Raw genomic sequence first — 14645 nt, 5'->3', positions numbered from 1 at the left:
TGGAGGTGTAGTCTTCTGGGCTCTGAAAGCAGGGAGATTTAAGACTTCACTTAGAGCAGGACTTCCATTGTGACTTCAAGGTTTTGTTTTAGGCAGGCTCATTTGAAAAAGGAAGGTGGGGTGAGCTGTTCCAGGAGATGGCAGTCTCAGGAGGAGGAGGAGGAAAACTTGGGCCCGGCTCTATAGAATACAGGGCTGAATCCAGCCAGCGTTTTTCGATTCTCAGACATGCCGCTCCCCTCTCCTCACTACCTGCTTGTCCTTGTTGTCCTGAGGGATTAAGCGAAGATAATCCCCGCCAGACACTAAAGCCCAGCACGGAGGGTGGGCGCTCTGCTCTGCCTTTTGGCGGCAGGAGATACCTGGCAGCTGACCTGCCCTTGTTTCTTTGCTGAGACACTTCCGACATTCAGGGGTCCTGGGTATGAGCTGGGACAGCAGGGGACACCCATAACCGTCTGCATGCGCACAGCAAATGTGCACAATCCTGGTCCCCATAGGACACCTTTGTGATTTATATGCCTGTACTAGATTCAAGGTTAAACCACAGAGCCTAGGACTTGCCGATCTGAAGGTCGGCGGTTCGAATCCTCACAACGGGGTGAGCTCCCATTGCTCGGTCCCTGCTCCTGCCAACCTAGCAGTTCCAAAGCACGTCAAAGTGCAAGTAGATAAATAGGTACCGCTCCACGGGAAGGCAAACGGCGTTTCCGTGCGCTGCTCTGGTTCGCCAGAAGCGGCTTAGTCCTGCCGGCCACATGACCCGGAAGCTGTACGCCAGCTCCCTCGGCCAGTAAAGCGAGATGAGCGCCGCAACCCCAGAGTCGGTCACGACTGGACCTAACGGTCAGGGGTCCCTTTACCTTTACAAGATTCAAGGGTCATCTTGTTTTAGCAATCTTTTGTAAGCTGCTTAGAAGAGCAGGGTGTAAGTATTCTAAAGATATATAAATAAGCCTCCTCTTTGGGAATCATAGAATCCTAGAGTTGGAAGAGACCACAAGGGCCATCGAGTCCAAGCCCCTGCCAAGCAGGAAACACCATCAGAGCACTCCTGACATATGGTTGTCAAGCCTCTGCTTAAAGACCTCCAAAGAAGGAGACTCCACCACACTCCTGGGCAGCAAATTCCACTGTCGAACAGCTCTTACTGTCAGGAAGTTCTTCCTAATGTTTAGGTGGAATCTTCTTTCTTGTAGGAAAGGAGGAGGGAGGGAGGGCACCAGGGCATGATAGAGGTTAACATAAGAAGAGACCGCTGGATCAGGCCACTGGACCACCTAGCCCACTGTCATGGGTTATGCTCCTGAATGCCAGCCACAGGGTGCCACAGGAGGGGAAAGGGCTCTGGCTTGTGGGTTTCCCACGGACATCTGTGTGGCCGGACTTGATGGGCCACTGGTCTGTTCCAGCAGCTTCTTATGTCATGCTTCAAAAATGCCATTTCGCCAGCCCTTGAATGCAAGTCCAAGCCACCCACCAAGTGACCTTGAGGGGCATTTAATTGGATGCATCTCCAGGCATAGGTTTTATACCATTTAACGGACCAAGATCACCAGCACGGCAATATGAAACCTTTCAAAGCATGCGAAATTGATCATGACAAGAGAGAACAAGAGACATAATTTTTTTAATCAGCTCGCGTTTAAAGAAGTGGGAAACAAGCTTGAATCACACACAGAACTCCCAGAGCTTAAAACGCTCAGAATGAACAGCAGCGAATAAGGGATGGGCGCAACTGGCCGTGGCCTTTCAAGGGGGGTGGGGTGTGTGTGAAGCAAGACGGTGGTTAACCCAGGCACTTAATTTCTGGCCTGGAGGTGTATCTGCCGATGCTTTCGCTTTGCTTCCCTTCTCTGAACATCGAAGCCCGAGGAGGTAAAAAGCCCCATGTGACGCAAGAACTTGAGACCGATGATTTAACGAGCCGGTTAGTCCAATTTGAAGAAGAGCTGCTGCCTCGCTGGCCTTCGGCGACCAGGAAGCTGAGACTCTCATCTTGACATAGAGGTTTTTGTGGAGGTGGCCCAGCAGCCATTGCAAATATAACACAGTCTGGGGGGCAATGGCAACAGAGTTAGCCAGCAAAGCGCAGAGAGTCTGTGGCGACCCCCAAGCCACCTAGGGAGGGCCAAGGGTGATCAAAGCAACTTCTGATCTTAAAGGTGGCATTTTTTTAATTCACGAAAGGTGGATCCAGCCAAAAAAAAGAAAAAAAGAAAAAAGAACAGTACAGTACAGTACAGCTCTCTTCTCGACCTGTGTTGCTCGTCGACCTTTCCTGGTGGCGGAAGCGGGAAGTTGGATTGCTGGCCCGTCTTTTCACGAGATGCGCTTGGGAAGGACGTGCCGCTGCATCTTCCGCTGCATCCAAGCAGCACCCCCCTAGCCCCGGGGCGCTTGATGTCATGCCCAGGCTGGGAGAGCACTGGACTGGAAAAGCAGGAGAAGAGACTGGCTATAAATAGGAGCCTGGGGGGCGGAGGGGGAAGAAAGGGATGAGGCAAAGCTCTATAAATAGAAAGGAAGAGGCCTGGGCGGGCAAAGGACTGTGTGTCACGGTCAGGAGGGGAAGGAAGAGGGGCTCGGGGTCCCAACTAGGGGGGAATACGCAATGGGGCAAAAGATGGAGCCGCGGGTCAAGGGGCGGTGGAGGGAACGGAGGAAAGCACTGCGGAGAAAGCCGCTGTCCGAAAGGTATCCAAGCTCAGAGCTCTGGTTTGGGCCACAAGTCCGTTATGGCTGAAGTGCAGGGAATGATGGTTGTTTTGATGATGGCACACCCAGCAGAGAAAGTGCCAAGCTCGCTGCCAGACACTACTCCACGTGCATCGTGGGAATTGTAGTATTTACAGCATGGAACGGGAAAAGGCAAACACCCACCCGCACCACTTAGCCTGCCCGAGCTGAGAAGAAGGGCAGCCCACGGATGAAGCTGTCCAGCTTGCTCCGAAAGAGCTCGCTCTGGATGTTCTCGTTCAAGCTGCACAGAGGGTTTTTGACCACATACTCCACGTAAATCTAGGGAGGAGAGGGAAGAAGCTGGTTGGAAGGAGAATCACGAGGTCAGTGAGATGAGAATACCCCTCCTCCCCTCTGGACCCCAACTGAAACAGCTTCAGGGAAATGAAAACCAAACATTGGGAGACCTGCCGCTCCAAAAAAGATTTCTATTTTGACTAACCCCAGTGACTGATGTTTCGTTCTTATTTTGGGATCATTCGCACTTCTCTCAGGACAGCAGCAGATACCCTAAGAGTACCGCTCTCCCTGCTGCCAACACAGAAGTGGGAAATAAAGGACTCCTGTCCGCTTTGGCATGGTGGCAACCACTGAGTCAAAGCAACTGCTGGACAAGGAAGGGGGCAAATGAACTAGAGATGAATGAAAGGCCTAGAGGAAGCAGGAGCCTGGGCTCCTTTCTGAAAGGCTGCACCCCTAAACCCTAATTTGGTGGTCTCTCAAAATCAGGTAACCGCTTTTTAACAAAAAATATACAGAGCTTTGGCCTGACCAGTTGATCTGTTTCACCTGCTGCTACCTTTCTCTCTCATTTTTTACTCAATTTACCCATAAAATATAAAAAGTACACCAGCAGAAAAAAATCAGTACTGGGGAAAAATAATAAATTTTAAATACTGCATTCATAATCACTATACAGTCACATCTTGGAAGTCGAACAGAATCCGTTCCAGAAGTCCGTTCGAATTCCAAAATGTTCAGAAACCAAAGCACGGCTTCTGATTGGCTGCAGGAAGCTCCTGCAGCCAATCGGAAGCTGCGGAAGCCCTGGCGGACACCGGCTTCCAAAAGAACGTTAAAAAACCGGAACACTCACTTCCGGGTTTCGATTGTTTGGGAGCCAAGGCGTTTGACGTCCAAGGTATGACTGTACATAAGCCACTCCCTGCGCCTCCGCCCCCCGCAATTCTGATAACATGCCCATAGATAACAGAAATTACCCATGGTAATTCTAGTAATAGAATTACTATTATGTAATTCTGGTAATAACCCATTACTTCTAGTGCTATTAACCAATAGCCTGAAAACAAAACGAAACCTTAGCTCAGCCTTCCCCAGCCTGGTGCCCTCCAGCAGTTTGAACTGGGGTGGTGGGAGCTGCAGTCCCAAATATCAGGAAGGCAACAGGCTGGTGGGGGCCAAATCAGACCCTCTTTAGAAGCCAGAGGCATATCCCTCTACCCGCTAATAACCTCATCGCACACAATAATCAGCCTTTCCCAACCTGGGGCCTCAGACATTCTTGAACTAGAAGTCCCATAATACCTGGCCATGCTGAATGATGGGAGTTGTAGTCCAACAGCATCTAGAGACCCAAGGTTGAGGACGGCTGCTGTAGGGGACACCCTCCCGGTGGCCTCCAGCTGTTGCTGGACTCCCAGCCTCCATCAACCCCAACCAGCGCAACCGAGGGTCAGTGAAAGTGATGGTGGGCATTGCAGGACAACATCTGGAAGGCGCCAGATTGGAGGCGGCTGGGGGAATAACCCCTCTAGGACCTGCACCTGCTACGGCCTCGGCTCAGTATACCTGAAGGAGTGTCTCCACCTCCATCGTTCTACCCGGACGCTGAGGTCCAGCACCAAGGGCCTTCTGGCGGTTCCCTCCCTGCGAGAAGCCAAGTTACAGGGAACCAGGCAGGGGGCCTTCTCGGTGGTGGCGCCCGCCCTGTGGAACGCCCTCCCACTAGGTGTCAAAGAGAAAAATAACTACCAAACTTTTAGAAGACATCTAAAGGCAGCCCTGTTTAGGGAAGCTTTTAATGTTTAATACGTTATTGTATTTTAGTGTTTTGTTGGAAGCCGCCCAGAGTGGCTGGGGGAACCCAGCCAGATGGGCAGGGTATAAATAATAAATTATTATTAATTATTATTAATTATTATTATTATCATTATTATTATTATTATTATTATGCCTTTGCTTATGCGAACATAGCTTTGGTGTTTACGCAGAACCATTTAGCAAATGAGCGGCGGTGGCAGCGGGTGCCATGTGAATACTCCTCTTCCTTCACTGCAGAGACATTTGGAGGGCATCCAAACAATACACAGCCTTCCTAGGAATTATCATGGGATGGGGGGCAGGGGAGGAGGCGGCACCTCCCCTCTGACTCACATAGCTGTAGATCTGATGCAGGATATCTCGGATGTTGCCCACCCCTAAGTCTGTGTTCATCACCACCTTGAGTCCCGTGGGCGTCTCATAGTAGTGCAGCTTGTACTTGCTGGTCTGGAAGGAGAGGAAGCCGTCTTTCCTGGGGTGCAAGGAGTTAAGGAGAACTGGAGGAAGGAGACGTCAGGCCAAGGCAGCTGGCTAAGCCCCCTCCCTCCCAAACAAGTTTTACTCCTTAAGTACAGTGGTGCCCTGCAAGACGAATGCCTCGCAAGATGGAAAACTCGCTAGACGAAAGAGTTTTCCGTTTTGGAGGTGCTTCGCAAAACGAATTTCCTATGGGCTTGCTTCGCAAGACACAATGTCTTGCGAGTTCCTGCTGGTTTTTTTCCCTCCCCCCCCTTTTCTAAGCCGCTAAGCCACTTATCAGCTGATCCGATCAGCAGATAAGCCGCTAAAAGGCGCTAACAGCGCTAATCCGCTAATCCTTCAATGTGCTTGCTTCACAAGACGAAAAAACCGCTAGACGAAGAGAATCACAGAACAGATTCTTTTCGTCTTGCGAGGCACCACTGTAGATAGTGCTGCTTTCCCCTCCTCCGTGTGAATGAAAAAGCTTCAGTCAGGCTCCCTCTGTCAAAAAACCGCAAGAGTGATACTTTTGAGGCTGCTGTTTAAGCAGAAAGGATACATGTCCACGGGGCTCATCTTGCTAACGAAGGAGCGGATGGAGAAGAGCATGCCATACATCAGCTTGAACTCCTGCAGGGAGGGAGAGAAAGAGAGAGAGAGAAAAAAAATGAATGTGTTCACAGGGAGAATAGGGTGAGATTCCATGGAAAGGATGAAGAACTCCGTCATGCTCATTTGCTCTGCTCTGACGCCACCCTGTGGCTAACCGTACAAGGACATTCATGGCACAGAAAACCACAGACACAGCCAACGGGACCCTTAATCATAGAATCATAGAGTTGGAAGAGACCACAAGGGCCATCGAGTCCAGCCCCCTGCCAAGCAGGAAACACCATCAGAGCACTCCTGACATATGGTTGTCAAGCCTCTGCTTAAAGACCTCCAAAGTAGGAGACTCCACCACACTCCTTGGCAGCAAATTCCACTGTCAAACAGCTCTTACTGTCAGGAAGTTCTTCCTCATGTTTAGGTGGAATCTTCTTTCTTGTAGTTTGGATCCATTGCTCCGTGTCCGCTTCTCTGGAGCAGCAGAAAACAACCTTTCTCCCTCCTCTATATGACATCCTTTTATATATTTGAACACGGCTATCATATCACCCCTTAACCTCCTCTTCTACAGGCTAAACATGCCCAGCTCCCTTAGACGTTCCTCCTAAGGCATCGTTTCCAGGCCTTTGACCATTTTGGTTGCCCTCCTCTGGACACGTTCCAGTTTGTCAGTGTCCTTCTTGAACTGTGGTGCCCAGAACTGGACACAGTACTCCAGGTGAGGTCTGACCAGAGCAGAATAAGAGATAATCAATGCAACTATTAGACATTAGGGTATGATATGTTACAGCAACAGTAGTGCCTAGGAAAGTTAACCCATAACATGTGCAAAGCAGACTTGCATCATAGCCAAAAATAACTCACTAAAAAACCCCAAAATACAAAATATTCCTTCTGAAGCTGAATCTAAGAATATACAGTGGTACCTCGGGTTAAGTACTTAATTCGTTCCCGAGGTCCGTACTTAATCTGAAACTGTTCTTAACCTGAAGCACCACTTTAGCTAATGGGGCCTCCTGCTGCCGCTGCACCGCTGCTGCACAATTTCTGTTCTCATCCTGAAGCAAAGTTCTTAACCTGAAGCACTATTTCTGGGTTAGCGGAGTCTGTAACCTGAAGCGTACGTAACCCAAGGTACCACTGTACTGTAGAGATGATTGCTTCACAAAAACCAACTTTACTAGGAGGAATTTCTAATGGTTGGCTACTGAATGTAACCCTCTGGCCTCTTGAGCGCCTCTTCAAGAAACAAAACCTCTTATCTGATGTGAATCACCCAAAGTCACATAACCAGCAGAACTTCCCCAAATGGAGCTTGCTGTTCCCCTGGAAGCTTCAACACCGGAATCCCCCAAATTAGAAAGTGGCGGCTGCTAAACCCATAGTATCATTCAAGTTACGAAGCTTTTGAACTTTTCTTTTTACTCACACCCTTCCCTCTCCCTGCCCCACGCACGTAAACACCACCACCATTTCATGTTTCCCCAGACAGAGTTTGTGCTTTGCACCACGGATTAGTACAGGAGGTAGAAGTGTGCGGGTGGTTTAACCCACAGCGGGTGGCACTGTGGGTTAAACCACAGAGCCTAGGACTTGCCGATCAGAAGGTCGGCGGTTCAAATCCCCGCGACGGGGCAAGCTCCCATTGCTCGTTCCCTGCTCCTGCCAACCTAGCAGTTTGAAAGCACACCAGTGCAAGTAGATAAATAGGTACCACTCCAGCGGGAAGGTAAACGGCGTTTCCGTGCGCTGCTCTGGTTCGCCAGAAGCGGCTTAGTCATGCTGGCCACATGACCCGGAAGCTGTACGCCAGCTCCCTCGGCCAATAAAGCGAGATGAGTGCCCAGAGTCAGTCACGACTGGACCTAATGGTCAGGGGCCCCTTTACCTTCACCTTAGAAGTGTGATGTTGCTGAACAATCCCCTTCCATGGAAGAATTACACTTTACACTTCAGGGTCCCTGCCACGCTCACAGTGCTAAATGTATCTTAGAACAGGCTTGCAAAGTTGCATAGAAGGAACACATCCTCACATTTCCCCTTCTCCTCTGCTGAATGTGTATTGTCATTCTGTGGCACAAGAATGATTCCCCTTTGCTTGCTTACCTGGGACAGAAGTTCCACCAAGGCAAAACAGCACCTACCCACAACGCTCTGCTCTCCTCCAAACAATGAAGAGGGCACTGTAACACTATTTCAACTGTGTGCCCTGATCAGGGGCAAATCACATGGGCCTAGGAATGGCCTCGGACTTGACTGAGCTGCATGGATCCCGGATATAAGGCAGATTTCTATTATTTTTCCAGCTAGGGGAGAGATCGCTGCAGCCATACCTTGGATCTCAAATGCCTTGGCTCCTGAACAAATCGGCTCCCGAACAATCGAAACCCAGAAGTGAGTGTTCCGGTTTTCAAATTATTTTTGAAAGCCGAATGTCCAGAGTGGACTAGAGCTTCCTGCAGCCAATCAGAAGCTGCGCTTTGGTTTCTGAACGTTTTGGAAGTCAAACCAAGTTCCGGAATGGATTCCGTTTGACTTCCAAGATACGACTGTACTTGCTCCTGCTTTCGCTCTTCAACGGCAGGAGGAAGGCAGCCAGCGCAAAGCCATTCCTATCCCTAGCTTGAAGAAGGACTGGAAAGCTAAAGTGGGTTTGCTGGTGGTGGTTTTAAATGGGCAGAAAAGGTAGTCAGGATATCATGGCACAGCTGCTGATTAATCTTTTACTTAGTTTAAGAGTCACACTTCAAAAAAAAATACTCGCCAGCTTAGTTATGCCCACTTGGAATAGAGCTATCATTTCAAGGCTCTGCACCACGCAAGATTAACCAAGGTAGAAACTATGTAACTTGCAGAACGCTGCAGTTTGGTTTCCCTCACCTCTGAACAGGCTCCCACCCCCAAATCTAGAGTGGGTGGGCAGAGATTAATAATAATAATATTAATAATAATAATTATTTATTATTTATACCCCGCCCATCTGGCTGAATTTCCCCAGCCACTCTGGGCAGCTCCCAATCAAGCGTTTAAAACAATACAGCATTAAATATTAAAAACTTCCCTGAACAGGGCTGCCTTCAGATGTCTTTTAAAAAAGAAGATAGCTGCTTATTTCCTTCACATCTGAAGGGAGGGCGTTTCACAGGGCGGGCGCCACTACCGAGAAGGCCCTCTGCCTGGTTCCCTGTAACTTGGCTTCTCGCAATGAGGGAACCGCCAGAAGGCCCTCGGAGCTGGACCTCAGTGTCCGGGCAGAACGATGGGGGTGGAGACGCTCCTTCAGGCCTACAGGACCGAGGCCGTTTAGGGCTTTAAAGATCCCAGTAAGAGACTGGTGCAGTGCATAGTTAAACTATGGAACTCACTCCCACAGGAGGCAGTGATGGCCATCAACCAACAGATGGTTTAAAAAGCGGATTAGACAAACTCTTGGAGGAGAAGGGCTATCAACTGACTCTAGCCATGATGCCTATTGTCTGCCTCCGTGGTCAGAGGCAGCAATGCTTCTGAATACCAGTTGCTGGAAGCAGCTGGAGGGATCTTGTGCTTGCATCCTGTTTGTGAGTTTCCCACTGAAGCACCTGACTGGCCATTGTGAGAACAGGATAGGTCACTGGCCTGATCCAGCAGGGCCCTTCCTATAGTTATAAGAAGAAGAAGAAGAAGAGTTTGGATTTGATATCCCGCCTTTCACTCCCTTTAAGGAGTCTCAAAGCGGCTAACATTCTCCTTTCCCTTCCTCCCCCACAACAAACACTCTGTGAGGTGAGTGGGGCTGAGAGACTTCAGAGAAGTGTGACTGGTCCAAGGTCACCCAGCAGCTGCAGGTGGAGGAGCGGAGACGCGAACCCGGTTCCCCAGATTACGTGACTACTGCTCTTAACCACTACACCACACTGGCTCTCAGTGTAAAGTAAAGTATTGCTCCCTTTCCCTTATGGGGTATCCAAGAGCCCATATAGAGTCCTTAAGTGGGTTCCCTATTGGTAGGAGAAAAAAACAGAGGCCAACCAGTGGTGCCCCGCAAGACGAATGCCTCGCAAGACGGAAAACTCGCTAGACGAAAGAGTTTTCCGTTTTGGAGGTGCTTCGCAAAATGAATCTCCTATGGGCTTGCTTCGCAAGACGAAAATGTCTTGCGAGTTCCTGCGGGTTTTTTTTCCTTTCCCCCCCTTTTTCTAATCCGCTAAGCCGCTTATCAGCTGATCCGATAAGTTGATAAGCCGCTAAAAGCGCTAATAGTGCTAATCCGCTAATCCGTCAATGGGCTTGTTTCGCAAGACGAAAAAACCGCTAGACGAAGAGAATCACAGAACGGATTCTTTTCATCTTGCGAGGCACCACTGTATATTGAGAAGCAAAATGGCTAGTAAGCCTGATCTTTATTCATACACAAATGCACCCTTAAGTCAGGATTTGCAAGCAAAACGACTTTCCCCATTTGCCTCCCTTACTGCAGAGGAATATTTGAGGTCACTGGGAGAGTCAAAATGGCTTCAGGATTGCTCTCTGATACTATTTCAGACATATCGTATATTTAGATATGTGTGTATTTATGAATATTTACTCTATATCTGAGACCTTAAAATTCTTATAACACTATGTCCTTAGCAGGCTTAAGCCTTGGCCTCCTGCTCTGCATATCTCAAGCCTCAAGTCTCACCTCGTCTTTAGAGATGCCAGCTTGCTTCTTCCGGTTCCACTCACTGTAGTGCAGGCAGATTCCATTGCGGTCGAATATGTACAAATTATGCACCGTCATCTGCAAGGAAAGTGAGGAATCCATCATGCACACCTGACATGGATACAGAGATCCCACCCATCACCAGGTCCAATTGCTTGTGGAGGCATTTAGTGGGGTCAGGAAAGGTGTGCCCCACACCCATGACTTCCTTTTGGGGCACCAAAAAGAGAGGTGTGGCTCTTGGCAGGAGTGGTGCCAGCGATGTTGGCTTCCCAGAATGCAGCAGCCAGACTGGTGACTGGGAGCGGCCGCCGAGACCATATAACACCGGTCTTGAAAGACGTACATTGGCTCCCAGTACGTTTCCGAGCACAATTCAAAGTGTTTGTGCTGACCTTGAAAGCCCTAAACGGCCTCGGTTCAGTATACCTGAAGGAGCGTCTCCATCTCCATCGTTCTACCCGGACACTGAGGTCCAGCACCGAGGGCCTTCTGGCGGTTCCCTCACTGCGAGAAGCCAAGTTACAGGGAACCAGGCAGAGGGCCTTCTTGGTAGTGGCGCCCTCCCTGTGGAACGCCCTCCCAGCAGATGTCAAAGAGAACAACAACTACCAGACTTTTAGAAGACATCTGAAGGCAGCCCTGTTTAGGGAAGCTTTTAATGTTTGATGTATCATAGTATTTTAATATTCTTTTGGAAGCCGCCCAGAGTGGCTGGGGAAACCCAGCCAGATGGGCGGGGTATAAATAATAAATTATTATTATTATTATCCCAGAAAATTTCCTATGCAACTCAGGGTTAGTTGCACAGGCTAATGTGTGTGTGTAGAAAAAACTGTTTGCCCCAGAAAATTTTCTGATGCCCTGGAGAGTGATCTGTGAATGTTTATTTTTCTTGTATTTAGTAAACATTTGAATCGGCCAAGGCTTGCCTAATATTTACTTGCAACTGGCACCCATTTACCATTACTAACAAACCTATGAAAACAATTGGGGGGGGGTACAAGGCAGTGGTGGGGGGATCCAGCCCACATCTTTGGGTTGCTGCCTGGGCAGAGGTAGGTTGGCAGGCTTGAGAAAGTCCCCTCCACCTCCACTGCCCTAGTGAAGCTGGGCTCGCTGGCATGAGCCACCTGATACACTCTGCCAGCAATGCCTGCAACAGGCCAGGGTGCTCAGGCTTGTCTGGTGGTGGCCGCAGCTTTCCCCTCAAAAATGTGTGTCATTTTAGGGGGTGAAACTTGATTTTTTGCAGATTTCTTCAGTGGGGGAGTGTTAAAAAGATGCTTTTGGGTGTGAGGCATTTGAACCAGCTATTATTTTTGTGACTGGGCAACATTGATCTTGGTAAGTCTATGTTTGATGAAGAAGCAATTAAACTGCTTTCAGAAAACATTAATTTTACCTTCTGAAAATGTTAAAGGTAAAGGGACCCCTGACCATTAGGTCCAGTCGTGGCTGACTCTGGGGTTGCGGCACTCATCTCGCTTTATTGGCCGAGGGAGCCTAGCATTCTGAAAATGTTAGGCGATGCCAGTGGCGTAGCGTGGGGAGTGCAGGGGGGGCCGGGTGCACTGGGCGCAACACCTGGGGGTTAGGGGGCGCAAATCCACGGGTTAGGGGGCGCAAATTACTTGCCTTGCCCCGGGTGCTGACAACCCACGCTACGCCACTGGGCAATGCTAAATATCAATAGCAATATAAGTGTTTGACAATCATTTTGAATGATTTCTATGCAGTATTACAAACTTTTTACATACCCAGCAAAACTAAATTGTATCACTTTAACCAAAATCTCTTTTGAATTCCCAAGTCATGTTACATCTGTTTAGCACCCCTCACTTTTGGAATTCGAAAGTGGGGAAGTTAAACGCGCCCTGCTCCCCTCAACGCTCACTGTGGGGACGGACAGGGGGTGGGTGGGCAGCGGGGACATTGCCGCGGTCAGCCTCCGATTCCTATCAGGCAGTGAGGCCGAGGACCAAGAGGGGCAGCCCAGCCAGCCCTGGAGCTCTACCCACGGTCTCCTCCACCAGCGCTGGGCTGGCCCTGCCCTTGGTGGGGAAGGTCCGGGTGGTCGCCGTTTTGGCCCCTCAGCGGGCTCCCCCTATTGAAGACCCTCGGGGCCTACTGCCCCCGCCCCCATCCCTCATTACCGGAGTCTCACCTTCGTCTCTATGGCAACCCCCTCCCTGCTCGGCAGCTTCCGAATCCTCTTATACTTCCGGGAGGAGGGAGAGCGAGGGAGCGCGGTAGGGCATGTCCGCGCGCTGATTGGTCGGCCGCTCGGCGCATGCGTGTTCTTGTCAGCGCGCTTCCGCCCGCCCGCGTCTTGTTCGGCGGCTCGCGCACGCGCGTTTTCTCTTTCCCCGCCCGGCGCGCTCTTGCCCTCAAGCAAAATGGCGTTGGCGGCCTCCCCGCCCTCCCTGCCAAGGTGGTTGCCAGGAGTTGCGTTGGCCTAAGCCAAATGAAAACCAAGCGTTGGTTGGTTTGGGTTTTGTATTTTTTGTGTGCGGGCGGCGCGGCCTAGAGGTGGGCGAGCGCGGGACGGAAGGGGCGCGAAGGCGTTTAAAACGGCGGGAAAGAACCGGGCCCGCGGGGGGGGGGCGGTGTGTGTGTGAGAGAGAGAGAATTAGGATTTACCTCAACGTTTTTTGGGAGAGGGGAGCGCAGTGTGGGCGGGGCCTGTGGCAGGTGCGAGGCGGGGGACAGGTGTGGGCGGGGCCAGAGGATTGTGGGTGGAGCTCCAGGGGGATTTGGGGGTGGGAGTTGTGGGAGGGGGCCTGCCATTAAAATTGAGGTGGGGGCGCTTAAAGGGGACGAGAGTGTGTGATGTGGGGGGAGGCATGCTTGAGGTTGTTTTCAGAAAGTGAGTGTGGAGCTTTAAGGGGCAAGAAGAGGGATCCCTCTAGGGCAGGAGTGTGGGGCTGGCAGAGCAGGACCCTCCAGATGTTGCTGGACTACAGATCCCATTGCCCCTGGGCGCTGGCTGTGGCTGATGGGACTTATAGTCTAGCAGCGTGGGGGGGGGGGAGGCCCACCCAGGTTCCCTGGATCCATAGAGCTTAAACCAAGTAGGAGTTGAACTCTTGCCATGTGCCCACCAGGAAATGGGGACTAATGCCACCATACAGGGCAAAGGCTAGCAGTGGCGCAGGGCAGGGCTTTTCTTCAGCTGGGATCCAACCCTTGATGTCACCTGTGTTCTTCCCGTTGTCCTTCTGTAAGCTCATTCTATGCCCCTAACGGCATGTTTTCTCTTCAGGGCACCAGCTGGGAAGCACCACCTGCTCAGTCCTGTTCCTGCAGCCCCAGGCGAGGCCTCTCCTTCCAGCACTCCGGACGGGCCAGCATGTCTGAAAGCACCTTCCATCTGTCGGAGTCCTGTTGTCACGGGACACTCCGCATTATGACAGGGGCTCTGGGCTTCTGAGCACAGAACTCCTGCAGCCTGGCTGGCTTGGGCAAAGGCTTTGGAACGACCACCTCCAACTGTACCCATGGCCGACAAGAGTGCCTGCAGGACTTTGACCTCCTCCATCCACAGCGAGGATCTTCTGAGCGACATGGAGCTGCTGCCACCCTCGGCTCCTGCCTCCCCAGGGCAAAAGGTCCCTTCCTCTCAGGCGGGCACCCCCTATACCTCCCAGGTGACGGCGCAACTCTATGCCTCATTGCACCAGAGCCGGCAGGCTGAGGCTCAGGCCCGCTCCCACCTGGAGAACCAGCACAGCTTGGGCCACTCCAGGGAAGCGGAGGCCCCCGAAGTAGATCTGGACACTCTGGCGGAGGAGCTCAGCCACCGACTCTCAACCAGCGTGGAGGCCAGCACCTACAGGAAGGTGAGGAGGAGAGGTCATGTGGCTGGGGAGAGGCTGGAGACGCAGGATAAAACACCCAGGCCTCTTTCATTCTCTCCTGCAGGGACCTGCCGCCGAGTCCCGCCACATCTCTGAGATGGAGAACGTGCGCTGCCATCTGCAAGGCATGCTCCGTGGGTCCAGGGATGCTGCTCATGGTGAGAGTACCAAAAATTTTGTTGTCGTTTAGTCGTGTCTGACTCTTCGTGACCCCCGGACCAGAGCAT

The 14645-nt window shown here is 51.1% G+C and overlaps 2 protein-coding genes across 7 annotated transcripts in view; one reads left to right on the top strand and one right to left on the bottom strand.

Annotated features, from left to right (window-relative positions):
* Window positions 1-2229: 2229 nt before the first annotated feature.
* On the bottom strand, window positions 2230-12879 carry TRAPPC1 (trafficking protein particle complex subunit 1). 4 transcript variants are annotated; one of them, XM_081168257.1, is made up of 6 exons: window positions 12726-12879; window positions 10538-10636; window positions 5825-5895; window positions 5137-5275; window positions 2884-3021; window positions 2230-2433 (listed from the first exon to the last, which is right to left on the bottom strand). In XM_081168257.1, exons 2-5 carry the CDS (start codon window positions 10634-10636, stop codon window positions 2893-2895), a joined length of 438 nt encoding a protein of 145 aa, XP_081024383.1. In that variant the 5' UTR covers window positions 12726-12879; the 3' UTR covers window positions 2230-2433; window positions 2884-2892. The 4 variants fall into 4 exon arrangements, with proteins under 4 accessions (XP_081024383.1, XP_081024382.1, XP_081024385.1 ...); XM_081168258.1 differs by having other exon boundaries at window positions 2263-2281; XM_081168256.1 differs by having other exon boundaries at window positions 2230-3021.
* Window positions 12880-14058: 1179 nt separating this feature from the next.
* Window positions 14059-14645, top strand: part of CNTROB (centrobin, centriole duplication and spindle assembly protein) — a gene marked incomplete at its 5' end in the record, with an annotated part of 33686 nt that continues 33099 nt past the window's right edge. For all 3 annotated transcript variants that reach the window (XM_081167784.1, XM_081167786.1, XM_081167785.1), the window contains 2 exons: window positions 14059-14400; window positions 14483-14576. In XM_081167784.1, the coding sequence (XP_081023910.1) occupies window positions 14059-14400; window positions 14483-14576 (436 nt within the window). The remainder of the gene's footprint in view (window positions 14401-14482; window positions 14577-14645) is intronic.

The sequence above is a fragment of the Podarcis bocagei genome (assembly GCF_964188305.1).
Source record: "Podarcis bocagei genome assembly, chromosome: 13".
In the NCBI taxonomy this organism is placed as follows: Eukaryota; Metazoa; Chordata; class Lepidosauria; order Squamata; family Lacertidae; genus Podarcis; species Podarcis bocagei.
This window is presented reverse-complemented; position numbering and strand designations above follow the sequence as displayed.

Coding starts and splice junctions, on each gene's coding strand:
- TRAPPC1 (XM_081168256.1), bottom strand. CDS start 10,636: ATGACGGTGCATAATTTGTACATATTCGACCGCAATGGAATCTGCCTG. Junction 5,896..10,537: donor CTGGCATCTCTAAAGACGAG/GTGAGACTTGAG, acceptor CCCTCCCTGCAG/GAGTTCAAGCTGATGTATGG. Junction 5,276..5,824: donor AAGATGAGCCCCGTGGACAT/GTATCCTTTCTG, acceptor CTTGCACCCCAG/GAAAGACGGCTTCCTCTCCT.